A 26,646-nucleotide genomic window follows, 5' to 3' on the forward strand; every position below is an offset into this window, starting at 1 on the left:
GGGTTGGGAATCTGGAAGGTTCACGTGGAAGAGGAGCTGTGCTGGGGGCTACCAGGACTGGCAGTGGGTGGGCTACTTCCAAAAACCCAGTCACTGAAAACCCCGTGGAGCCCCGCTCTACTCGGCCACACAGGGTCGACATGAGTCGGCATCGACTCAACGGCAGTTGGTTTTGGTTTTAGTATCCCTGCTGCGCTCAGGCTAGCAATGACCAGGAGGGATGTGGCCTCGTGGAGACACCGGGGGGGTTCTGAAGGCACTGTGGTGGGGGTCTCCTACCCAAGGCCCTCTGCACAGCGAGCTCGTCCTTTAGGGGCAGAGAGCACGCTCCATGACCCGCCACCCCTCCAGGGAGTCACCCCTGGTGATGATTAGACTGAAAAAAAGGCAGGTGCAATATATTTAACGTAACAGTCCACCTGTAGAGGCTAAGGGAACCACATACAAACATAGAACAAAGTACCACGTGGACACTAGAAATCACGTGTCGTATATTTATTATCACAATAAATCTTCACAGCAGTGGCTGCCAGGAACCGGGCTACAGAGCACCGTGAGGCACGTGTGGAATGATCCGTGCATGTGACACCGTGAACAGATCACATGCTAGTACACACGGCTGTATATACCGAGTGGGAAGGCGGATTTGGAATGATCACCACAACAGATTGGGGGAGAATGGTTGCCTGTATTTTTTATAGTATTTATGATTTTTACAAAAACACCAAAAGCCATTACTTTTTCAATTTAAAAACACAAAAGACAAAATTACTTTCAAAAAGACTTGAAGTCGTTTGGCACACCCTGGTTTTCTACACAACAGTAACAACAGACTTTGCATCAAGACCAGACACCACCTCCCAGACGCCCATGACCCTCAGCACACACTGCTCCCCTCCCTTGCCCGACTGAGAACCCAGACCCGGGAAGGTGGGCTGGGCCCGAGGACACCCCTCCTAGACAGGCCTGGAAATCCCTGCTCCATTGCTCTCTTCATGTTATTCTAGAAGACACTCTAAGGAACTGTTCAATCATCTGAACTGAAGCCGAGGTTCCCAGCGGGGCCTCAACGCAAGGTTCGTTCTCCCTCCCGGATCACCAACTCCAGCTTTCCTCAGGTCCCTCAGGCCAGTGTATGAATGAGCAGCAATGGAGTATCAACGTCACAGTGACAAGAGCCCTCTGGGAGAGACCTCAAATGCCAGACGCCAATCAGGGGCCCAGCTAAGCCTTCAACAGGGCGACCTTATGTTCGGGAACAGAGTCTTCGCTGATGTTGTAGGGCTGGGTCCCAGGTTCTTGCCTCAGGTACTTCTCTGGGGAAACACAAACAAGTTGTTCAAGCGTTAGATAAGCGGAAGCAAGGGCGGATCGACTCAAGGACAGGACTGGAGCAAAGGTCGGCATCCCGGGTCCCGAGCAGGGGAAAGAGAGGCACCCCTGGCTCTCTGTGGGACGGCACAACTATCTCTGAGCACACACCTCCCCTGTGTTACTAGCGCCCCCTCTCATCGCTGAGCGGCACTCCACCACGTGAATACGCCAGCTGCTTCATCCATCCATCCTCCCGCTGGTCGCCATTTGAGCTCACAGATGTTGTGATGAGTGAAAGGAGCCGACGCAAAATGAATCTTTAGGCCCAACTAACTTACAGAGGGGAAACCTAAATAGTGGTTACCCCTGGGGGTGGGGAGTCACTGGGAGAGGGCAGGAAAAGAACTTTCTGGAGTGATGGAGAGATCCCACATCTTGACTGGTAAATACAGGGGTTTCCATGTGTCAGAACTCCAAATGTACTGACAGTGTGTAAATTCTACCTGAATTACATGAATGCACACACACACACACGCACACATGCACACATGCCGCCCCCACCCACACACACACAAACACAGCACTCAGAAGTCCCAAGAGCAGGAGAGGGCCCACCTAACATGCCCGCCTCCTCATACCCCTCGCCCCGTCCCTGTCACTGCAGGAGAAAGGGGAGAACGGCCTGGAGCACCAGGATCCCACAGCTCACAGGGCTCTCGTGCAGTGAGGAGCAGCCCAGCTCAGCCCGGCTGCGCGGCTCAGATAGCCCACCCCGCATCTCTCTCTGGTCCCCCACGGACAGAAGAGCTGCCGAGACCCAGCTGGGACCACCAGTGACCTCACTCGCATTCTCAGGACTCGCGTCCACGCCTCCCCCTCAACCCAGTCCTGCTCTTCCTGCCCTTCCCGCTCTGCCGTGCGCCAGGCTCGAGGTTCTGCTGGCACCAACCTGCTTCTTCAACACCGGAGAAATACTGGAACCCCTTCAGGTCTGCAGACAGCAGGACACGCAGCACAGGGACCTGAGGAGCAGACAAATTAATTAGAGGGCAGGTCACCCCGCTCTGACGCCCTGAGGACAGGCGGCCTCCGTCAGACCGCAGCTCCACCACTGAGCCCACGTGAGAGGGGTGCCACCCACACATCACACGCCATGTCCCAGCGTGTCCTGCGAGGGGCACATCCCACATCACACACCGTGTCCCAGTGTGTCCTGCGAGGGGCACATCCCATGTCACACACTGTGTCCCAGGGCGTCCTGTGAGGGGCACGTGCCACGTCACACAAAGTGTCTCAGGGTGTCCTGTGAGGGGCACGTCCCACGTCACACACAGCATCTCAGGGCATCCTGTGAGGGGCACATCCCACATCACAGTGTCTCAGGGCGTCCTGTGAGGGGCACGTCCCACGTCACACACTGTCTCAGGGCGTCCTGTGAGGGGCATGTCCCACATCACACATAGTGTCTCAGGATGTCCTGTGAGGGGCACGTCCCACTTCACACACAGTCTCAGGGTGTCCTATGAGGGGCATGTCCCACGTCACACACTGTGTCTCGGCGTCCTGTGAGGGGCACAGCCCATGTCACATATAGTGTCTCAAGGTGTCCTGTGAGAGGCACGTCCCACGTCACACACAGCGCCTCAGGGTGTCCTATAAGGGGCATGTCCCACGTCACACACTATGTCTCAGGGCGTCCTGTGAGGGGCACATGCCACGTCACACACAGCGTCTCAAGGCATCCTGTGAGGGGCATGTCCCACGTCACACACTGTGTCTCGGCGTCCTGTGAGGGGCACAGCCCATGTCACATATAGTGTCTCAAGGTGTCCTGTGAGAGGCACGTCCCACGTCACACACAGCGCCTCAGGGTGTCCTATAAGGGGCATGTCCCACGTCACACAATGTGTCTCAGGGCGTCCTGTGAGGGGCACATGCCACATCACACACAGCGTCTCAAGGCATCCTGTGAGGGGCACGTCCCACGTCACACACAGCATCTCAGGGAGTCCTGTGAGGGGCACGTCCCACATCACACGCAGTGTCTCAGGGTGTCCTGTGAGGGACACGTCCACATCATACACTGTCTCAGGGTGTCCTATGAGGGGCACGTCCCACATCACACACTGTGTCTCAGGGCGTCCTCTGAGGGGCACGTCCCGCGTCACACATAGTGTCTCGGCATCCTGTGAGGGGCACGTCCCACATCACACACTGTGTCTCAGGGTGTCCTATAAGGGGCATGTCCCACATCACACACTGTGTCTCAGGGCGTCCTGTGAGAGGCATATCCCACATCACACACAGTGTCTTGAGGCGTCCTGTGAAGGGCACATCCCAAGTCACACACACTGTCTCAGGGCATACTATGAGGAGCACGTCCCACGTCACACACAGTGTCTCGAGGTGTCCTGTGAGCGGCACGTCCCACGTCACACCCAGCGTCCCAGGGCGTCCTGTGAGGGGCACATTTCACGTCACACACAGCATCTTAGGGCGTCCTGCACGGTGCACGTCCCACGTCACATACAGTGTCTCGGGGCGCCTGTGAGGGGCACATCCCACATCTAATGTCACACACAGTGTCTCAGGGCGTCCTGTGAGGGGCACGTCCCACATCACACACACTGTCTCAGGGTGTCCTGTGAGGGGCACGTCTCACGTCCCACATTGCGTCTCAGGGCATCCTGTAAGGGGCACGTCTGTACCTATGTAAAATGGAGGAGAAACTCTGCCTCGCTGAAATGCTATAAATGAGGATTTTCAAATGAGCCATCTCCAAAGAACATAAGCAGAAAACTGAGTGCTCTCAAACATGAGAGGTGACATTAACGGTCAAGAAAAGCACAGCGCTGGAGCTGGCCTTCCTGTGCCCGCAGTCTGCCCCGCCCTCGCTGTGTGGCCTCAGGCAGTGCTGAGCTTCTCTGGCCTCAGCATCCTGGTCTGCAACAGGGAGAATGTGACTACTGACCCCGCAGGGCTAGCTGAGCCCTGAGTGAACCTGTGACCAATGCCAGCTGTCAGGAAGCCCCTGGCTCTGAGTCCCGCTCAGTGTCCAGTTTCAGGGTTGGGTGCAGACATGTTGTCCACCAGGCTGTGGGCCACGCCTATGTCCCAGTGCGTCCCTGCCTGGTGCGTGGCCAGGAGAACACCCTTCACAACAAGCCCCATGATGCCAACCTCAGCGCTGTCACCCTACACGGTGCTGCCACCCCTTGTCAAGGGCATTGTTACTGTCACTGCTCCTGTTGTATTCTTGCCTGAGTAAGGCCACCCATGCTGTTCAGACCACACCCAGGGCTCCTGGGAGCTGAGAAAACTGATTTCAACAAACCCAGGGTTCATCTGTCTATCGCCCTCATCACCATTCCCCCCCGAGAGGCCTCCCGAAGTCCCCGAGCACTTTTTTGCCGTTATTTCTGCATGTCCGCGTCTGTCCATCCTTCCTAAAACGTCCACCCGTGCTACCTGGGGCCCGACCCGGCAGAGTCCAGCGTGGAGCCAACGACGATCATGACCACCGGGGGCCAGGTCGCCCCCGCCGTCGCAGGGCCCCACTCCCCACTTTACAGGGAAGCGGCCCACCCAGAGGCGGACGGTCACCGTGAGGACCACCGGACTCGGGGCTCCTCGGAGAGCCCCAGGGCCCCCCAGAACCACAGCCTCACCCCCCGTCACGAATGGCTTCCTCACAACTCGCTGCACCCCAGGCCCCACCTGCAGGCCCACGAAGGCCAGAGCCACGCCTCGCTGGCGGAAGTCCTCGATCAGCTCGCCGAGGCCCAGCACCACTGTGTAGTCGACGCTGCAGACGTGCGTGCACTCCAGAACCACGCTGCGCGGGGGCGACGCTGCAGAGACAGCCCGAGGAGTCAGCCAAGGCGACCCGGAGGCCGTGCCGGGGGCGGGGCGGGAGGGGGTGGGGGGCGGGGCAGGAGGTGGGGGGGGCGCAGGCGCAGGTTGGTTCACAACAGCAGCAGCTGTTTCACTCATGGGGGAAACAGGCCTCTCTCCCCCTGGAACCCCAACTCCCCCACAAAAGGGACGAGCCACAGGGACAAAGCAGGTCATCAGTGAATTGTTGCCCCGGGTGCAAGCAGAGCATGGGGCTGGCACGTGGACAGATATGTCACCTGGGACACCGCAAAACCCCACAGGACAGAGTCAGAATGTCCGGAGTCTGGGCCAGGTTCTGAAGGAGAGTGAGCAGGGGCGCAGCGGGGATGCAGGGTGCAGAGGGATCCAGGGTGTAGGGTGCAGAAGGGGTGCAGAGGGGGTGCAGGGCACAGAGGGGTGCACGGCACACAGGGGGTGCAGGGCGCAGAGGGGTGCAGGGTGTAGAGGGCGTGCAGGGCACAGAGGGGTGCAGGGTGCAGATGGGGTGCAGGGCACAGAGGGGTGCAGGGCACAGAGGGGTGCGGGGCGCAGATGGGGTGCAGGGCACAGAGGGTTGCAGGGTGCAGATGGGGTGCAGGGTGCAGATGCAATGCAGGGTGCAGACAGGGTGCAGAGAGGGTGAAGGGCACAGGAGGGTGCAGGGCACAGAGGGGGTGCAGGGAGCCAGAGACTGGGACCACCCTCCATCCTGTTTCTGGTACCTTCCAGAGCCCGGCTGAGCACAGCCTCCCGGAGAGCCTCAACCGCGGGGAAGTGCAGGCCGCTGGCGGGCTGCATAACGAGGACTGGCCCATCAGACACCTGGGGATGGGGGGGTGGGAGCAGACAGTCCTGGGGGGAGGCTGACTGGCAGGCAGGCTCGTCTGCACATGCAACCTTAACCTGGGCCCAAGAGGCCAGAGGGGATGGGGGGCAGACAGCTGGCGGCACGCATGGTGGGACAGCACTGGGGTTTCCAGCAAGGGGGTGACTTCAGGATGCAGACGGGAGCCTGGGGTCCTGTTCCCCACATGCCCTGCTGTTCCCCACATCTCCCAGGGCCAGCAGGAACCCTCCTCCCCCCACCTCCCAAGTGGCCTGGGTCACGGCCGGTACCTGGGTCCTGGGCCTGGCCACAGAGTGCAAGAGGATCAGCATGGACACCAGGGTTCCCGCCAGAATGCCGTACTGCACCTCCCAGAAGCAGAGCAGGAAGGTCACACAGAGGGGCAACAGGTCCAGCCCTGGGGGGTGGGGGGGGGACCAGTTCGGAGGCGCCAGCCCTCAGGGAGCCCAGCATCCGCCTGACCACAGCCTCAGCACCCCTGGCCTGCAGATGGCGTCCTGGCTCCTCACTTACTGATCAGAGAAGATCCTGACCCAAACCAGCCAGGGGCCCCGGACATAGGCACCTACTCATGTGAATGTCAAAGTCAGAAGGTAAGCCCGGGGTAAGGAGCAGTGAAGGCCTGAGCGCCCTCCATAAGTTGAGAAGAAGGGACATCAGGGGCAGAGCCAGGCCCAGGAGGTGGGGGACAGGAGGCCATGGAAGCCCATGGGACAGCGAGGGCCACTCCGAGAACGAGACTCTTAATGTTGTTGAGCCACACCTGGAAGGAGGTGTTCTAAAGGGTAGAGCTTGTGGGCTTTGGAGTCAGCCCCAAATTTCACCTGATGGACGTTAGCTCAGACAGATGCTCATCTTCCCGAGCCTCAGTTTTCCATAAGTAAAATGGGTACATCCATACCTACTGGAGGGCAGTTTTAAAGATAAAATGCAACAACATATAAGAAGACCCCAGCACGTAAAGTGCTCAGTGAAAGGATAGTTATTTCACTTGATAACCAGCTGGGCTGACGAGAAAGAAATCAGATATGTACCACAAACCCTTTAAACTCTTTGACAAACAAGAGAAAACAACAGCTTGTGGCATGGTAGGAGCTGCCAGTTCAGGAACTCCTGATTGCCTGTGCCCACGGGCTGTGCTGGACCCTGCTGTCACCCCAGACCCGCCATCTCTCCCTGATGAAGCGGCACAAGCAGACAACAGCAGGTGGTCGAGGTGGTGGGCTCACGTGGACGGACCCACCCAGGAAAGCACAGGGCTGTACGAGGTTCCCCTTCAGGGATGGGGAGCTGGAGAAAGCCCCGCTGCCCCACAGCCCAACCCACCGACCACAGCGGCATATCCTGGCCCTCAGAGTGTCCTACACTGAGCTGGTCACACCCTGTTCTGGGGCAACAAGATGGTGGGGGAATCAAGTATAACCCCAATGTTGTTTCCCCCTGATGCAGGCTGAACTGTGCTTCCCCACCTCCCCCAGCAAAAGATACGATGAAGTCCTACCCCCCCGACACCTGGAAATGTGGCCTGATTTGGGAACAGAGTCTTTGCAGAGGTAACCAAGTTAACATGAGGTCAGGCTGGGTTAACCAAAACCAAACCCACTGCCGTTGAGTCGACTGGGTTAGGTAGGCCCTAAAGCCTAAGATGGGTGCCTTTATAAGGTCAGAGGGCGTGGTCAGACCCACAGAGAGAAGGCCACATGATGACGAAGGCACAGATCGGAGCGATGCGCCTGTCTACAAACCAAGGAACACCAAATGTGGCAAGAAACTACCAGGAACAGGAAGAAGCAAAGAAGGATCCACCCTTAGGTCTTCTGGAGGGGAGGCGGCCCTGCTGACCCCCTAAATTTGGACTTCTGGTCTTCAGAACTGTGAGACAATCAAAGTCTGCTGTTTTAAGCCCCCTGTTTGTGGTATCCGGCCTCCTGAGGAGACTCACCCACCCTTAGCTCCCAACGACCCTGATGTGGGTGGGACACATGTCACTGATGCCACAGGACATACGTACTCTTTACACGCCAGAGCGTCCTGAAGATCTTGATGTCAAACAGGGGGGCCACAGCCATGATGATCACGGCGGCCAGGGCGGACTTGGGGATGTAGTAGAAGAGGGAGGTCAGGTAGTCCAGCGACAGCAGGACCAGCACACCTGCAGGGGGCAGGGAGGGTCACAGGGGGCCCACCCCTGTGCGCCATCCACCCCAGGATGCACAGGTTCCCACCCAGGCATTCGCAGATCTGTGTGTGAGCCCCTGCCCAGGCGGGGACAGGCAGCACCACCCAGAGGCAGGAATGGAGCCCCCTGCCCTGTCCCACACCTGTGGAGTCCTGGTGGCCCAGCCGGACACATGCCCTCTAATTGCGGGCCCCCTTTATTACCCTTTGCCCACCCCCACTGCCGGGGGGTAGAGAAAGATAGTGGGGGGCTCACCTGTCACAAGCCCCCCTGCTGGGGTGCACACGCCTGACTGGGCATTCACAGCTGTCCTGGAAGGCAACACGAAGGCCTTAACCTGTTAGGTCAGCAGGCCCCAGAAGAGGCACACCCAATTCAGCCGAGAACAGATGTCCTAACAGGACTGGCTGAGCAGGCCTGGCAGGGAGAGGGCCTGAACCCCTGGCCGTCCCCGTTTTCCCTTGGGACTAACATAACCCTGGCACACCAGGGCAACATGAGCACGGCTGTGCACAGGGACTTGTCAGCAGATAGCGGCAGCCACGTGCTGAGAAGAGCAGCGTGGGACTCCGTCCGCCCTTTCACAGCGAGGGCTCATGGAGAGCGTCAGCTGCTGTGAAGAGGGCGTCTTCCAGCTGGGAGACAGTGACCACGTTGGATGGGGCCGAGGGCCATGAGGCAGTGCCCCTCAGCTGGAAGGGTCACTCTTGCCTGGGCTGCCCTCCCCCAAGGCCACAGAGGAGGAAGGACGTGGTCACTTACCGTCCAAAGCTGCCAGTGACTGGGTAGGAGGAGACCAGGGAGCCCAGCACATTGGTGAGGCCTAGGTCGGGGGTGGCGAATGGAAAGGGGGCCGGGAGGGGAGGGGCCCAAAACAGAAGGGAGAAGAGGTGGGGGGAGAAAAAAACACACAGTGAGTAGGAAAATGCCTGTCTCTTTCTGTCTTTGCCTCTCTCTGTCTCTGACTCCCTCTGTGTCTTTGTCTGTCTCTCTCCATGTCAGTGTCTCTCCCTCTCTGCCTCTCTGTCTCTGTCTCTCTGTGTCGCTATATCTGTCTCTCTCTGCCTGTCTCTGACTTTGTCTCTCCCTCCATGTGTCACTGTTTCTCTGTCTCCATCACTGATTGTGTCTGTCTCTGACTCTGTGTTCCTCTCTCCATGTGTCACTGTTTCTCTGTGTCTCCATCTCTCTCTGTGTCTCTGACTCTATGTCTATCCTTCCATGTGCCTCTCTCTCTGTGACTCCATCTCTCTTTCTATCTCAGAAGAAAAAACAAACCACGACCTTTGCCAAGTTCCTCGAGGTTGATTCTGGCTCCTGCGTGTGTGTGGCTCACACACACCTTCCCCATTTATAAAGGACAGAGAAGCACCTCACCCCCAAAAAGGGGTGCTGTCAGACAAGGGCACATGAGACAGGCCCAGAGATTCGAGAATGGGCTGTCCGTCCACAGCGCTCAGCAGCCTCTGTCACACCAGCCAGGGTGACGCAGATCAACGTGCCACCTGTGCAAGGTGGACCCCACCCACGGCCTCATCGGCACCAGGACCTGAGAACCGAGTCCATGGGCTATGTGGATCAGAGCCTTGCCCAGGGTCCTTCATTGAGGTGGTGGTCCTCTGACTGTGCAAGCCACCACGGGGTCACAGGTTCACCAGGGGGCAGCGTGGTGTGGGGCCCGCCCAGCACAGGGCCTCCCCGGCTACATGCCCACCACGTCCTTGAGGGCAGGCCTGGCAAGGACAAGCCTATACTGGGGCAGGGGCAGCACGGGCCTGGCCAGGCAATGACCGCAGGCTCCACGGGATCACTCCACCCCTCACGCCGGAATCCACAGATCCCAGTGTTGGCCAAAGACACAACTCCGTGCATAGGTACAGACCTGGGGGTGGGCCCTCAGGCTCTGACATTTGGGGTTTAATCCATCTCCACCAGGGGCTACGGAAAGCTCCTGGGTCTATTTCATATCCATGTGTGGTATGATGGATTGCTTTGTGTGGCCTTTCTAGCCATGGCCTTGTACCTCCATCCAAGTGACTGGGTGGGACTGTATGCTAGGGTAATTGTGGCCCACCAAAGGGATCAGTCAGTTTTGCCATCCCTCTGGGCTTGAAATGGGCCACCCAGAGGTGGGAAAGAAGAGAGGACCCACCACTGCCAAGGAAGAACAGCCAGGAGCTGGAGCATCCTTTGGACCCAGGATCCTTATGCTGGGAGGCTCGTGGGACCAGAAGACAGAAAAAGCTGTAACCCTGAAGACGTTAAAAAGTGGTGGCAGGAGAAACCCAGCAGCAGAGACATGGCAGCAGGAGACACACAGTGGGTTTCCGGCCTACCGAGAGAGAACGTAGAGTGCCCACGGGCAGAGGCCTAGGGCCAGGGAGAGGCGTGCCTGTGAGCATGACCGGCAAGAGGCTGTCCTGATGGAAGAACTGTATCCTGAGTGTTCCTCGGCCTAATCTGTAACCTGTTACTTCCCTAATAAACGCTATAATTATGAGTATTGTCTGTGAGTTCTGTGTGGCCACTGCAATGAATTATCGATTCCAGCAAAGAAGTAGAGAGTGCTGTGGGAGGGACGGTTGGTGTCAGAATCAGCAAAGATGGTGGAGAGAGGAGGCAGGTCTGACCCGTCTCATAGGAACCAGCCTTGGGCTGCTGATCTTGGTTTTCTTCCTCCTTGTGGAGGTCAGACAATGCCTCCAAGCCATTTTTACACCACAGACATCTAGTCCACAGAAGGAAACGTATCCGCAGTTGATAATCAGAGCCAGCACTCTCTGATCACCAGTCGTAGCCCTCCCTGGGTTGTACTTTGTTTGGGTGTTATCCCACAGCTCACTGTGTATTCAGGATGTGAACTATGTGTCACTGGTGTTGTCATGGCAATGAGACGCACTGAGAAATCGCGATTGGGAGTTTCACTGGTGGGTGCTGGAGGTCCATAGGTTTTCTCTGCCCCAGGGCAGGTGAATCTCAGGAAATCCCAGCTCTACCATCAGCAGGCAATGTCCCACTCACCGGGGCTCAGTAACTGGCACCAGCAGGGTCCCTTGTGACCCACCCTGCGGCCCTACAATCTCTGCATCAAGAACCCACCCTGACTTGAATCCAAAATGCTGCCACTGAGGCTGTCTGGTGTTACTAGTGGATATGTCCTTGGGAAGGAGCCTGGTGCTGCCGCCTGGTGAGACCTGTGCCCCCTCGTGAGGGACCACAATAAACTAAAAACCATGATGAGGACTGGATTTAAGGCTCCCGCAGCAGTGTACCAACAAACCACTGGATAGGTCAGATTCATTAAAATAAAAGAAAGCAAAACTGTAAATCCAGGAGGCTGGGGCCTCCCTGAGCCCCAACTGACCCACCTGCTCTGCCTCATGGGGCCAAGGGCAGAAGCCAAGGTGCTCAAAGTCCAGGCACTGCCAACAGCCTCACCCGATGTTACCTGGCCGCATTCCTAACCTTCTGACCTCTGGCCCCAAAGCTCCCTCCCTGAGGTGGAACATTCTGGCATTCCTGGGCCTGGAACACAGCGGGGTCCTGCACACAGTAGGTGATTAATAAGTGTCAGTCAGAGCTGACATCACATGTCAGCTCCCTATTCCTAGTAGCTAAACTGAACTATCTGGACCCAGCTCCGGGCCACCTCTATGCCCGCATCTCCCCTTGACCGTCACACCCGTGGACCATGTTAGTGAGACGCAGAGAGGCCCCTGCAGACCATGAGACCCGCGGCCAGAGCCTTACCAATGGCCACCAGCTCCTGGTTGGCGTCAATGCGGTAGTTGCTTTGAGAAGCTGGAGAGAATGAAAAGGAAAACACGGTCACCCGGGGTGCAACGTCAGTAAGAAAATGTTCATGAGATGAAAAAATAGCTGATGAGATTCTACACATAGCATTACCTCAATTTCATAAACAGGAGCGTATAAATACGTACATACTACATACGTACTTGAACGTGTCTGCGTATGTTTGTATCACAAAAAAAGCACAGCAAGCTGTATAGTAAACTAACTGCTAGTAAGTAATTGGGGTAGTGAGGACATTTATGGGGATTTGTTTCTTCTTTATATATTTCTGCACTTGCAACATTTTCTATAATGAACAGGTATCGTTTTTACAATTAGGGAAAAGTTTTAAACTAAAACCTCCCTGTTTACAAGCCAGGCTGACTAGAAGGTCAAAGGTGAGAATTCCCAGAGGGATGAGCCGAGAATGATTTCAGGGGAAGACAGAGGGGCACAGGAGTCCCTGGGAAGTGTAAGCAGTTAACTCACTCGGCTGCTAACTGAAAGGTTGGAGGTTCAAATTCACCCAGAGGCATCTCGGGAGAAAGGCCTGACATGAAAAAATCTGCCACTGAAAACCCTATGGAGCACACATAATTCTCTGACATACACGGGGTCACCATGAGTCAGAATCAACTTGACCGCAACCGGTCTGATTTTTTAATGAGGACGTGAATCTAAGGCAGGGATCAGCAAACGTTTCTGTCAAGGGCCAGATGGTAAATGTTTTTGGTTTATGAGCCGTGCTGTGTCGCAGGTGTGCAGAGGCAGCTAGAAAGTGCAATGTCAACTTTCCAGGAATTTTTTGAGCCGCTTCTTAAAGACCGCTGTTATTACCAATCAAATCCAATTTTTCAATTAAATAAATTGTATTAAAAACAAGATACTACTTAAAACCCATCGCTTCCTAATTTATTTTACTACATTTTACTATTCCCAACCATCTGGAGGTTACTCATATCTATGGTATCTGTATGGTGGAGATCCCATCGAACGGCAGCTACTGGGTCTCTCATCTCAACTTGGCGTTCAAACTCCACGTTTAGTGAGTCACGTTTAGCTTGAAGTCAGCCCTGATGGGAGTTACATCACAGGAACTGGCAAAGACTACAGAGCAGAGCCTTTTACTTTCACGGAGTACCAGCTGTTGAACATTTACCAGGCACACCGCTGAGAGGGGCTTTTCATTATAATTCTATTTTTACTGTAAATTAAAGAAACAACATAGCATGTTCTACTTGTATAACAATTCAAATTTTCAAAAGTTAAGCAAATAAACCCAAGCAAGAAAGCAGGCAACAAGCAAGGCAGGCAGCTCCCAGGACAAGACCACCAGAGTGGGCCTGTGTGACGAACATCTTACCAAAGGCTTTGGCCACTGCAATGCTCTCCAGCAGGCCAATCAGGGGCACTACAGCCAGCCCAGCCCCCATGTCCTGAGAAGGGAGAGAAGGACAGTAAGCAGCCTTGCGAGCCCATGCCTTCCTAACTCCAGGTAAGGAGAGGTTGGGTCTGGCCAGGCAGAGACTCCCCACCCCTGCATCAAGGCAGGGACCAGCTCTTCACATCTCCTAACTGAAGCAGACGTACTTCGGCTGCAGGACCATGAACCCAGACATGCAAGGAAATACCTCCTTATCATGAAAGTGAGATTATAGAACATGACAAAGTCATTCTCCGCCAATGTCCAAAACAGGAGGGCTCTAGGTCAAGGCAGTCCCTGGGTGGTGCTCGCTCCTAATGGAAAGGTTGGACATTCAAGTCCACCCAGGGGCACCTTGGAAGAAAGGCTTGGCAATCCGACTCCCAAAAAATCAGCCACTTAAAACCCCACGAAGCACAATTCCACCCCGACACACGTGCAGTCACCATGAGTTGGAATCGACCTGATGGCAACTGGTTCCTGTTTCTCAAGGCAGGAAAACAAATATGATGACCCCTTGAGGTTCTGCCCAAGCTGGGATTCTTCTGTCAGCTGTCCTTGTACCCAGACACACCTGACTGAGGGCTCGGCAGTCCTAACGGGACTCAGGCTACGCAGATGCATTAGGGACACAGAGCTTCCTGCCTTGGCTTACCTGGACCATCTCGGTGAAGGAAATTGTCCCGTTGGCAGTGGTCACTGAAAAAGGAGGGATCCGGACAGGAGGAAGCCCCTCAGCTGTCTCCCCAGTAAGAACAAAGGGCTGGTATCCAGTCACTTCAAAGGAGTACGCAACCAGAGCAGCAAAAGAGACCACCAGAGCATTTCGAGCTAGAACAGAAGGAAAAACATGTCAGTGAAAATGCAGTAAAGTTTAAGGCCAGATACTTACCTATGTCTGGGTGACTGTGGAAAAGACACCACAGGAGTGCAACACCCCACCAGCCACGACGGCTTACACTTCACCCTTGTAAAGGGAACATGTGCAGGCATGAAGACATGGTTATAGGGACTATGCACGGGGTGGCACAGAAGATGGCAATACAAGGACCAGTAAGCATGCCAGGTACTGAATATCTAGCATCCAATCAAAAATTACCAGGCATGCAAAGAAGGTGGAAAACATGCCCCATAATGAAGAGAAAAATCAATCAATCAAAACTGATGGAAAAATGACACAGATGACAGAATTAGCAGAAAAGGATATTAAAACAAATTACAACTGTTTTCTATATATTAAAGAAACTAAAGAGAAGACTATGCATGTTAAACAGAGACTTATAAGATGAAAAAATAGAGCTTCTAGAAATGAAAACCACAATGTCTGAGATGAAAATACACTGGATGGGATTAACAACAGATTAGGCACTAAATAAAAAAGACTAAGCCAAAAAAACCAAACCAAACCCATTGCCGTCAAGTCAGTTTTGACTCATAGTGACCCTGTAGGACAGAGCAGAACTGCCCCAAGAGTTTCCAAGAAGTGCCTGTTGGACCTGAACTGCCAACCTTTCAGTTAGCAGCCATAGCACTTAACCACTATGCCACCAGGGTTTCCAAGAAAAAAAAAAGGCTAGTAAACTTAAAGATGCAGTGATAGAAACCATCCAAAATGAATCACATAAAGGAAAAAAAAATTATGCAGAGCACTGGTGAGCTGAGAGACGTCACATGGCTTAACACACTGTAGTGGAGTCTGCAAAGGAAAGGGGGAGGGGCATAACAATATCTGAAGAAATAATGGCTGAATTATTTTCCAGATTTGATTAAAACAAACCCACATATCCAAGAAGCTCAATGAACCCCAAGCACAAATAACATGAAGAAAACTGTACAAGGGCACATCATACTACATTGCCCAAAACCAGTGATAAAGAGAATACCTTAAAAGCATCCAGAAAAAAAGGCCACATATGAATGAACACAGATAAGAACAATAGCAGATTTCTTGTCGTAAATAAAGGAAACCAAAAGACAGCAGAGTACTATCTTTAAAGCACTGAAAGAAAAAAACTGTCAACCTAGAATTCTATGTCCTGCAAAAATATCTTTCAAAAATAAAAGCAAAATTGAGACTTTTTTAGACATGCAAAACCTGAAAGAATTTATCACCAGCAGATCTGTACTACTAGAAATGATAAAGAAAATCCTTCAAGCAGAAGGAAAATGATCCAGATGGTAATCTGGATCTACACAAAGAAATGAAAAGCAGTAGAAATAATGACTATATGAGTAAATATAAAAGACCATTTTTCTTATTATTTAAATCTCTTTAAAAGTAATTATCTATTTAACGTAAAGATAATAACAATTACTGTGGGGTTTATGAGAGATACTGAATGAAGTAAAACATGACACTAGCACAAAGACCGGGAAGGAAGAAATAGATACATACTCCTATGAGATTCTCATATTATACATGAAGTCATATGATATCAGTTGAACACAGAATGTGATAAAAATGAATACTATAAACCCTACAGCAACTACTAAAAACAAACAAAAAACTACACACACACAACAGGCACAGCTAGTAAGTCAACAAAGGAAATAAAACAGAATAATAAAAAATACTCAATCCAGAAGAAGATAGAAAAAGAGGAAAAAGGGAACAAAGAACACATGAGACGAATAGGAAAAAAAAAAAAAAAAAGCAATGTGGTAGTTTAAAGCCAGGTATACCAATAAGCATATAAAACACCCCAATTAAAAGGCAGAGATTATTTAAAAAAAAAAATTGTTGTCAAGTCAATTCCAACTCATAGTGGCCCTACAGGACAGAGTAGAACTGCCCCTTAGTATTTCCAAGGCTGTAAATCTTTATGGAAGCAGACTGCCGCATCTTTCTCCCACAGAGCAGCTGGTGTTTGAACTGCTGACCTTTTGGTAAACAGCTGAGCACTTGGCCACTGTGCCACCAGGGCTCTCCATAAAGACACAACTAGGCTAAATAGGTTAAAAGTAAAAGGATAAGGAAAGATACACCACACTAACAGTAATCAAAAGAAAGCTAGAGTAGCTCTATTAGTATCAGACAAAGTAGATCTCAGAGCAAAGACTACTACCAGCGATAAAGAAGATAATTTCAAGAGAAAATGAAAAGCCTATATACTTATACGTACAATAACAGAGCTTCAAAATACATGAAGCAAAAACTGACAGATCTGAAAGGAAAATGGGCAAATCCATAATTACAGCTAGATATCTGAACACCCCTCTCAATAATTAATAAAACAAGTAGAAAGAAAAACAGCCAGGAAAGAAATTAAAACTGAACATAAATAAAATAAGAAAAAAAAAAAAAAAAAAACCCAGCTACCCATAGTAGCTTTGGGTAACATTACCCACTGACTTGATCCAATGGACATTTATACAACACTCCACCCCACAATAGCAGGAGACATGTTCTTCTCAAATGCACACAGAACATTCAACCATATTCTGGGTCATAAAACAAGTTACAATAAGTGTAAAAGAACTAAAATCATACAAGGTATGTTGTCTGACAACAATAAAATTAAATTAGAAATCAATAACCAAATGCTAACTAGGAAATCCCCAAATATTTGGAAACTAAGTAAATTCTAAATAATCTCTGGGTTAAAGGAGACATCAAAATGACAATCAGAAAGTGTTTTGAACTGAATGAAAACGAAAACACAATGTATGAAAATTTGTGGGCTGCAGCTAAAGCAGTGTTGAGAGGGAAATTTGTAGCACCGAACACCCATGTTAGAAAAGAAAGGGTCTCAAATTAAAGACTTCCACCTTAAGAACTAGGAATTAAAAAAAGACAAATTAAATCCAAAATGAGCAGAAGAAAAAAATAGAGATCAGAGCAGAAATCAATGACCATCGAGAAAATCAATGAAACCAAGTTGGTTCAGTGAAAAGATTGATAAAATTGACTTTTCCAGCCAGACTTATCAGGACAAAAAGGCAGATGACCTGAGTGCAAGCCCCCACTCTGCCTCTTCCCAGCCATGTGACCCTGTTCGTTTGCTTGTTGACCTCATTCTCCTCTTCAACACAGTGGGGACATTATAATACCCCATCCTCAGGGTTGTTATGAGAATCTAATGAAGTTAACGTACGTGAAGGTGCTTTATACACCACAAATCATTACACATCAGGCTCCAAATTGCTCAACTTCTGCACGCTCGACTTTTTCATGTGCAAAACAGGGACAACAGTAACTGTTCTATTTGCCCATGAGGTTGTTACGGGGCTCAGAAAAGGTAAAAGACGTGAATGAGCCTTTCCTACAAACTGCTAGACAAACAAAAGGTACAGCTATAGATTAAGTTGTTCACTTGTCCAATACAGCTAAAATATAAGCTAAACCAAAAAAAAAAAAAAAAAGTATATATATAGATATTAAAAAAAATTTTTTTTTTTTTTTTTCCATATATACTGAAACTCTGCCTTTTCCAAAAACCACTTAGGAGAATGAGCTTGGTAACTACTTTCTTCAGGTGATGCTACAGCCTCGGGGAGAAAGGGATAAGGCTTCAGAGCTGCATTTGCCAAACTTTAACATGCCTGAGCATACCTGGGCATAATATTAAAATCAGATTCTGATTTGGCAGGTCTGGGGCAGGGCCTGAGATTCTGCATCTCCAACGATCTCCCAGGTGACGCTCAGACTGCTGGCCATGGGCCACATTTGGTTCACTGCTGATTAGCAAGGTGTGATAGGTAGAGTAAGGACCTCCTGAAGATGCCTATGTCAGAATCCCTGGAACCTGTGACTAGGTTAGGTTACCTGGCAGAAGAGAATTCAGGTTGTTAATCTGCTGACTTTTTGAAATGCAGAAATTATCCTGGATTACTGAGGTGGCCCTAATGTCATCACAAGGTCCTTAAATGTGCAAAAGGGAGGTGAAGAGTTAGAACCAGCAGCAATGGCATCGTGACATTCAAAACCATTGCTGGCTTTGAAAATGAAGGAAGGGGCCATGGGCCAAGGAATGCAGGCAGCCTATAGAAGCTGGCAAAGGCAAGGAAGCAGGTTCTCAGTGTTATTTCCACGTTTCCCTCAGCGTGGAGGGAAGGTTCACTAGACACCAAGGGCCTCCTCACTTTCCTGTAAACCCATTTCTGGGTGTCACTGACCAGAAGCCCAACAGTGGGGGCTGCTACGTCCATCTGGGCAGAAAGAGCCCAGGCAGCCTCGGAGGAGAGGTCCCCACCTCCCCGAGGGGCCTCTTCAGTGAGCTAGTGGCCACATGTATACCCGTCCTGCAGCCAGGGCAGATTCTCCAATAGGCAAGGTAAGCACAGTGCTTTCCTTGCTTATCAGATCATCTGTAGTGAACAATTTCACATTTTCTTCACCACATCAAAGACTCTTCTTCTAAGTCTCACTGGCATCTGTCTCTTTCCCAACCCAACAGCACCTTCCTACAGAATCAAAGACTCTTCAAATGTACAATCTCTGACAGGGATGAATGACCCAGTAAGTCAAGTAAGCATGAGCTTACTTACCAATCTGTAGTGAATGGCTTCACGTGGGTTTCACATCTTTGACATGGTAAAAAAAAAAAAATGTGAAATTGTTCACTACAAATTAGTAATCACAAATAAGCCCGTGCTTACCTTGCTTACTGGATAATCCACCCCTGCCTAAGCCTTTAGACAGCCTTGCTTTGTCCACCTTGTCATTACCTGTGGCTCACCTGCTGACTTAACACCTGAAGCACAATTCTTACCCCTAGTGGGTGCACAAATTAGACAAAAGCAGTCGGTCTAAAGTGGAAACTTGCTTTCTCGCCAGAGACCTGACCAGAGACGGGTCATTCTCTGTGGTTCGGGCTGTCCTGTGTGCTATGGGGTGTTCAGTACCATCCCTTGCCTCTACCCATCAGATGCCAGTAACACCCTCCCCAGTGTGATAACCAAGACCGTGTCCAGACGTTGCCGAGGGTCTCCTGGGGGAGAACCACACCTGGTTGAACCACTGCTCTAGACACATCTTTGCAACCTTGGCTGCCTATCAGAACCACCTGTTGTTTTTGGAGCCCCGGTGATGCAGCGGTTAAGAGTTCAGCTGCTAACCAAAAGGTCGGCAGTTCGAATCCACCACCTGCTCCTTGGAAGCTCTGTAAGGCAGTTCTATTCTGTCCTATAGTGTCATTACGAGTTGGAATTGACTCGACCGCAGAAGATGTGATTTGGATTTAGTTTGGTATTACTGTTGTTAGCTGTTGATGAGTTGGCCCCGATGCATGGCTACCCCACGCACAATGGAATGAAATGCTGCCCAGTCCTGTGTCATCCCCGTGACTGGTTGCAGATCCGACAGTTTTGGTTTTCACTGGCTGATTTTTGGAAGTAAATCGCCAGGTCTTTCTCCCTAGCCTATCTTAGTCTGGAAGCTCCACTGAAGCCTGTTCAGTATCATAGCAATGTGTAAGCCTCCGCTGACAGATGGGTCGTGGCTGCCCATGAGGTGCGCTGGCTGGGAATTAAACCCAGATCTCTCTCACAGAAGGTGAGAACTCTATCACGGAACCACCAATGTCTTCCTAAAAAAAAACCAAAACTGTTGCCGTCAAGTCAATTCCAACTCATAGCGATGCCATAAAACAAAGCAGAACTGCCCCATAGGGTTTCCAAAGAGCAGCTGGTAGATTCCAACTACCGACTTTTTAGTTAGCTGCCGAGCGCTTAATGTCCTCCTAGTGAGTTTTAAATATCTCAATACCCAAATTGTAACCTAGACAAATTCCATGAGACTCTCTCAGCCAGGAGGGGGTACACAGGACTCCCTGGTGACCACAATGGCCAGCCCAGGTGAGCAGCACACTGCAGAAGCAGTCTGTAGGCAGAAGGCTCCCTCACCTGTTGTGGCCGTCCAGACAAGCCCGTGGCTGAGCCGCACGCCCGGGGGCATCTCAGGGTGGACGGGAGGCACGTGATCTCTCATCAGCTTCAGCACCAGCAGCAGCACCATACAGACCAGACCCAGCACGGCATCCCCCACTCTGCGGACAGACACAGGTCACCGCCCCAGGCAGCCAGCGACGCCTGCCTGCAGGCCCGTGGTGGCTGCTTCTGCTGGAAGGCTTTCTCTCTCAATGGCTCTTTGTTATTCCCTATTCTGTTTCTAAACCTTATTCAAAACTCAGTAAATAGGCAGATACAGGGCTTTTGGGGTTGGGGGCTGGAAGTCAAGGCCTGATCACAGTGGCAGCAGTGTTACTGGTTTCTGTTTGGTCATGTTGCTCTCAGCTGCACCGGCATCGGTGGCACTGAGGGCCTTGGACCAATTAGGGCCAGGGCCCCTTTCACCTGTGGCAATGCTTTATTACCTATGACTGGTTAGTCTCCACTTCCCGCTGCCTCAGGAGGCTGACCCCCCACAGGCTGAGAGCTCCTTGCTTCCAGGTGCATTCATGCGAAGCCCCCGCAGAAGCTCAGGATGGGGTGACATAGTCATAGTCTCTCCTGCCCACCGCCCTGGCTAGGCACGGCCCACACCAGGCAGCCCCTCTACAGCACTGGCAAATGCATTTCTCCTCTTGCCCCTCTGGCCAGAGTCCTGGTTCTCGCTGAGTGGTCTCTGAGCACCCCAGCATCTGGTTAGTCCCGCCCGCCCTCTGCTAGGACCCCTGCATTAGAGACTGCAGACGGCAGCGCCCCCAGCCGTCCTGTCACTCTACCTACAGGCCCTCAGCACCTGAGGGTCCACCTCTTTCCCCCCCACCCCGTGGTCTCTCTCTCTTTTTCAACTTTTATGGAAGTTTTACTCAGAATTCCCCCAAACTAACCAACAGATCCTTCAATGGTGGACGGACTAACTGTGGCTCATCATACAGTGGAGTTTTATCTGCTGTCATGGAGTCGATTCCGACTCACAGAGACTCCGTAGGACAGAGAACTGCCCCATGGGGTTTCCAAGGCTGTAATCTTCATGGAAGCAGCCTGCCACATTTTTCTCCCACAGAGCAGCTGGTGGGTCGGAAGCACGGACCTTTCAGTTAGCAGATGAGCACTTAAATAGTGTGCCACCAGGGCTCTTTAGTAGAGTATTACTCAACAACAAAAAGAAATGAGCTATCCAGCCACAAAAAGACACGCAGGAAACTTAAGTGCACACTGCTAAGTGAAAGAAGCAATCTGAAAAAGCCACGCACTGTGTAATTCCAACTGTGTGACGTTCTGGAAAAGGCAAAACTGTAGCCAGTGAACAAGTGGTGGTTGCTGGGGGCTCAGGGGAGGGGGAGACACTAAGCCACCCAGGTTCTGCTCCTCTCTAAGTTCTGAGACCATGCCTACCTTCTCTTTCCTCACACAGCCTCTCCCCTCCCACCACCCAGGGACGCTCCGGAGGGCGGCCGGCCGCCTCTCAGGTCACCTAGGCCACCAACACATGGATCACCTGGGCACCTATCAAATGCCCATTCTGCTCTGCAGGTCTGGGGCTGGCCTGAGACTGTTTCAACAGGTCCCAGGGGCTGCTGCTGCTGCTGCTGCTGCTGCTGCTGCTGCTCTGGGGGCCTCTCTCTGCAAAGCCAGCCCTACAGACTGGAATAAATGCCACCTGGGGAGGGGTGGGGGAGGGAGCTGGAAAAAAGAGAGGCCCTTAAGAAGCACAGAGCCATCCGTACCTGGTCTCTCCGATGTTGAGGAAAGTGTGATACACCTGCAGGAAAAACTGCCTGGGGGTGGCCTGCAGTCCCAGGAGGTTCTGCTCAAACAGAGAGGCCCATCAGTCTCCAAGAGGCGAAGGCCTGGCGCGGCCCAGCCCCGCCCGCAACGCCCAAAGGAGACGCCGCACCGGGAGGGGAGGGGGCGCACCCCGGGGCTGAGATCTTCCCAGGGGTCTGGGGTACTTTCTGGCCTTGGGCTGCCGTCTCCCCAACCCCAAAGCCCCAGGGGCAGAAGCCTAATATCGTGAAGGCGGACACCTCACAACGTCTGGGGCCAACGACATGTTTTGCTAAACCATTTTCATTTTAAGAAAAACCGGTCTGGGAGAACCCCAAGCCGGGAAACCGGCTCCACGGCGGCCTGGCCAGGGGCCTGGTCCCGCCCCGCCCACACTGCGCAGGCCCCGCCGCCATTGGCTCGAGGCCACGTCCGTCAATCGGCGGCCCAGGCAGCCGCCGCTTGGCAGGCCCGGCCGCCATTGGCTCACGGCTCGGCCCGCCCATGTTTCACAGACCCCGCCGCCATTGGCTCGAAGCCACTTCCGTCACTCGGCCGACCTCCCAGCCGGCACCGCCCCCCACCGGAAGGAAAAATCACGCCGAGGGGTGGGCGGGATCTGGCGACCCCAGCCAGCTCTAGGGAGCTGCCCCCCCCCAGGGGAAGGGGTACCTCTCGCGGCAACCTCTGGGGTCCTCGGGTGGGAGGGGGGTGTCTCTGCTCTGGGCTTTAGTTCTCCATCTCGTACAGACCGGCGAGGGAGCATCAAAGGGGAAATCGAGGCCCAGCCTGGGGCGCGGTAAGGGGGAATCAGGCTCCCAAGCCCCAGACCCCCAGCAAGCGCAGCCCCGCGGGGCAGGGCACCGGTGGGTGGACACACGACTTCGGTCTCAGGGATCCCCCTGTCATTTCTAAAAGCACTCAGGGATCTCGCCTGGCAAGTTTTTACATGCCAAGTGCGAATCCCATCCACTGGGAGTCTGATAGTACAAAAGAACGCTCTTGGCATTAAAAACGAAGGATGTTATTTCAGAATAAAGGCCAGACCATCCCACGAAACAGCATTTGCCAAGTTTACCCTGACATATGAGTGTGTATAATCTGTAAGACACCTCCTAAATGGTTTCCCTGCCTATAAAATGTGGGTTTTATAGACCTGCCTCCCAGAGTGTGAGAATTAAACATGCAAAAAAAGTCTGCTGCTTTACTTACACGCAGACATTCTTCCACCCTTGAGTTACCCACTTCATCTCAGTCAGGGAAGATGGTCCCAGAGAAGCCTGGAGCTAAACCTAGGACTGGGAACCACGCCTCAGGGAGGCCCCTGGGTGACAGCAGGTCACGAGACAGGGGTGCGGCTCTAAGTCAGCCCTCAAGGGCCCTGGGTTGTATTTGTAGAATTCGGCTCAACTCCATCCGGTATGTACCCAGTTAAGTCCAAAAACCAAAACCCAGTGCTGTTAAGTCGATTCCGACTCATAGACACCCTACAGTACTTCCTACTTAATACCAAGCACAGGCTGAGTGGCAACGGTCAGCAGGAAAAGTGCCTGCTCTCCAGGAACCTGAAATCCAGTAAGAGAATAATGGCGTCAGAGAGCCGATCATTATTGATTTTAGTACTTCTTGGTGGCCTGGTGGTACAGTGGTTATGAGGTTGGCTGCTAACCAAAAGGTCAGCAGTTCGAATCCACCAGCTGCTCTTTGGAAAGACTATGGGGCAGTACTGTCCTGTCCTACATAGTCACTGTGAGTCAGAATCGACTCAATGGCAAAGGGGTTATGGTTTATGGATGTTTTAAATAGAAATATAAAAATTGTGGCATTTGAAAAACAGTGAACAAAAACTGGAAACAACAGCGAATACAGAACCATCTGGTAAACGAGCGTGGGGAAACAACCTTGGCAGTGTGCTCGTGTGCCTCCTGGGATGCCGGTGGTCGAGGTAACAGATTCCTACTTTCTGGAACGAGCCAGGCACGCAGGTGGGAGAAACTCAGACAAGGGCTGATAACGTAATTACCAGTTGCCCAAATTACCCACCTTAAAGGCTCTGAAAGTCGCTCAACATCTGCCTGAGAAGGGTTATTTCATTGTTAAATACTGTTTTTCAAACCATTGACTGTTGTTACTGGAAGCGTAGTGGGCTTCGAGCTCTTTGGAGAAGGGCTATAATCTCAAACAGCAAGACCTCCACTGACCCACAAATACCAGGTCCCACCTTAGTCCTGCTACCCCTCAGGTACTCCCGTGCCAACCAGCAGTGGCCACAAGGCAGGAAGTGTGCGTACCTTAATCTGTCCGAAGCCAATGGTGACGGTGGCAGCAGAGGTGAAGCCTTTGATGACGGGACAGGAAATGAAATCCAGCAGGAACCCTGACCAGCCAGGAGGGAATAACGAGTTGGTCCCCAGCTCCTACCAGTCCACAGGACATGGGGCAGATGTGGGACTGGGCAGGGTGGCATGGGCAGGATTGTGGGGACAGCGGCTGCAGCTTAGAACTGACAAGTGACATGCCCTGCTTGGGCTGTTTCTGGGGAGCAGGAGAGACAAACTAGGGTCTGAGGCCCCAGGTACTCCTCCAGGCAACCTGGCCTCTGAGCACAGGCCAGAGCCTGCTCCAGGGCAGGGCTGGGAGCTAAAGGTACCCCCCTGCTCTCTCTCCCCCGCCCCAGGATGCAGGGTACACCAACGAGTGCTGAGGTGAAGGGCATCACCACGAGGCAGGCGCCCAGGTACCAGGAACAGCGGACTTGAAGCCCCTCCCACCACGGCAGGAAGGCTGAGGCTTACCCAGACGCAGGAACCCCATTGCTAGCTGGATACAGCCTGACAGGAAGGCCAGGAGCACAGCGTAAGCAGGCTCGTGGAAGGTGTAGAAGGAGACCAGGAGGGACATGATGGCCGTGGGGCCCAGAGTCACATCCCGGGAGGTGCCCAGGAAGAAATACACGAAGCACCCCATGAAGGCAGAGTAAAGGCCGTACTGTGAAGGAGAGACAGCAGTGAGCAGCTAGGAGGCCCGGGCCACCGGAGGGAGTGCCTCCTACAACCAGTGTGTTCCGTGGTGGGCACATACTCCATCTACCCTCTCTTACCCACGTGTGGGCCACCCGGGATGACCAGGACCCTTTCCTCTACTCCTGCCCAGCTGGGTCTCGGGATGCCTGTGACCACAGAGTGGGACAGGGTGGGTGCTGACTGCTGGGAGCACCAGGGCCTGTGTGCTTGTGTCTGAGTCTCAGTATAGAAGCATGTTCTGAAGGCCACTGGGTTGTGCAGCCCCATGTGGGCACCCAGAATAGCTCCGGGCCAGGGTTGGGAAGTGGCTGGAAGAGGAGTGCGGACCTGCCTGCTCAAAGGTGATCCCCTTTGAAAAGACTGTAAACATCAGGAGCTGGAAACCTAGGGTGCACCTCTACCCCGGACTTGAGCTGTGAGCCTGGAGTGGGTCCAGGATGTCAGGAGGAGACATGGCTGGTGCTGAGCAGAGCCTCACCTGGGGCGGGAGTCCAGCCACCTCAGCATAGGCCAGCGCCTGGGGAATGACCGTGAGCCCGACTGAGAGCCCAGCGATGAAGTCCATCTTCAGCCACTGCCCAGAGTAGTCAGGGAGCCAGGCCAGGATGGGCAGCCACCTCTGCAGGGCTGCCACCGAGCAGCAGCCCGCATGTCCCGCCATGCCAGAGCCCAGGGACTGGGGCTTGCCCAGAGCCTGCACGGAGGAAGATATCCCTGTGGACAGAGACGCAGGCTGGTGGTCAGGGACTGGGCTGCGAACCAGGAGAGTCAGTAGGGGCCCCATTGGTCTCCCCTCCCCCAGGGGGTCTGACCCAGAGGGATTCATTCCCCTGGGCCATGCTCATCTGAGAGGAGGTCTTCAAGCTGTGCAGAGTGGTCACAGGGGTGCAGAGGGGCCTTGGCCAAGGGAAGGTGACTGCCCTATGCCCTCAGCACGCATCCACCTGCCCAAAGCCTACGGGCGTTCCTCCCTCCCAAAAAAGCCCAATAAACGATTTCTTAATAAAAAGCCTACAGACTAGTTAGGTTCACCGACTATCCTCCCAGGAGAACTTGTTTCTGTTTTTTTCTTCCTTCCCCAGGGAGTGTTTTAATAAAAATGTTATCACGGTGAAAAACATACGCAACAGAACGTAGGCCATTTCAACATTTCTCCCCGTACAATCAGTGATGCTGCGCACATTCTCCAAGTGGTGCACCCATTCTCGCTATCCTTTTTCAGTCATTTCAGCACCGTTAAAAAAACCAATGCCTCCCCAGGGGGTTTAATAGGGCACTTCGCAGGGAAGCGTGGTCTGGCCAGCGAGGTGGGGGTGGAGGAGCTGGGGAGCCAGACCCGCTTCGAGTTTTCCAAGTGCGCACATCGCGGTTCCACCCACCACAGAGGACTGCGGCGCTGGAGGTGGGGGGCTCTCATCCCGAGGCCTCGCTTGCCCGCCCCCACTTGTAGCATTCCCATCCCCGGAGGGGTTCCAGAGGTTCTGGTAGGTTCTGGGAGAGCGTCAGAGGCCCTCCGTTAACTCACGCGCAGCATCCTCTG

The 26,646-nt window shown here is 52.9% G+C and overlaps 1 protein-coding gene across 1 annotated transcript; it reads right to left on the reverse strand.

Moving 5' to 3' along the window:
* Positions 1 to 1,147: 1,147 nt before the first annotated feature.
* On the reverse strand, positions 1,148 to 25,932 carry SLC26A11 (solute carrier family 26 member 11). The gene is made up of 16 exons (XM_010596902.3): positions 25,585 to 25,932; positions 24,879 to 25,071; positions 24,375 to 24,460; positions 22,044 to 22,123; positions 20,275 to 20,417; positions 14,087 to 14,262; positions 13,372 to 13,444; positions 11,967 to 12,017; positions 8,979 to 9,039; positions 8,472 to 8,527; positions 8,049 to 8,189; positions 6,307 to 6,434; positions 5,913 to 6,012; positions 5,032 to 5,165; positions 2,264 to 2,336; positions 1,148 to 1,316 (listed from the first exon to the last, which is right to left on the reverse strand). The coding sequence occupies exons 1-16, from the start codon at positions 25,930 to 25,932 to the stop codon at positions 1,225 to 1,227; spliced, it is 1,935 nt and encodes a 644-aa protein (XP_010595204.3). The 3' UTR covers positions 1,148 to 1,224.
* Positions 25,933 to 26,646: the final 714 nt, after the last annotated feature.

The sequence above is a fragment of the Loxodonta africana genome, chromosome 18, assembly GCF_030014295.1.
Source record: "Loxodonta africana isolate mLoxAfr1 chromosome 18, mLoxAfr1.hap2, whole genome shotgun sequence".
NCBI classification, from domain to species: domain Eukaryota; kingdom Metazoa; phylum Chordata; class Mammalia; order Proboscidea; family Elephantidae; genus Loxodonta; species Loxodonta africana.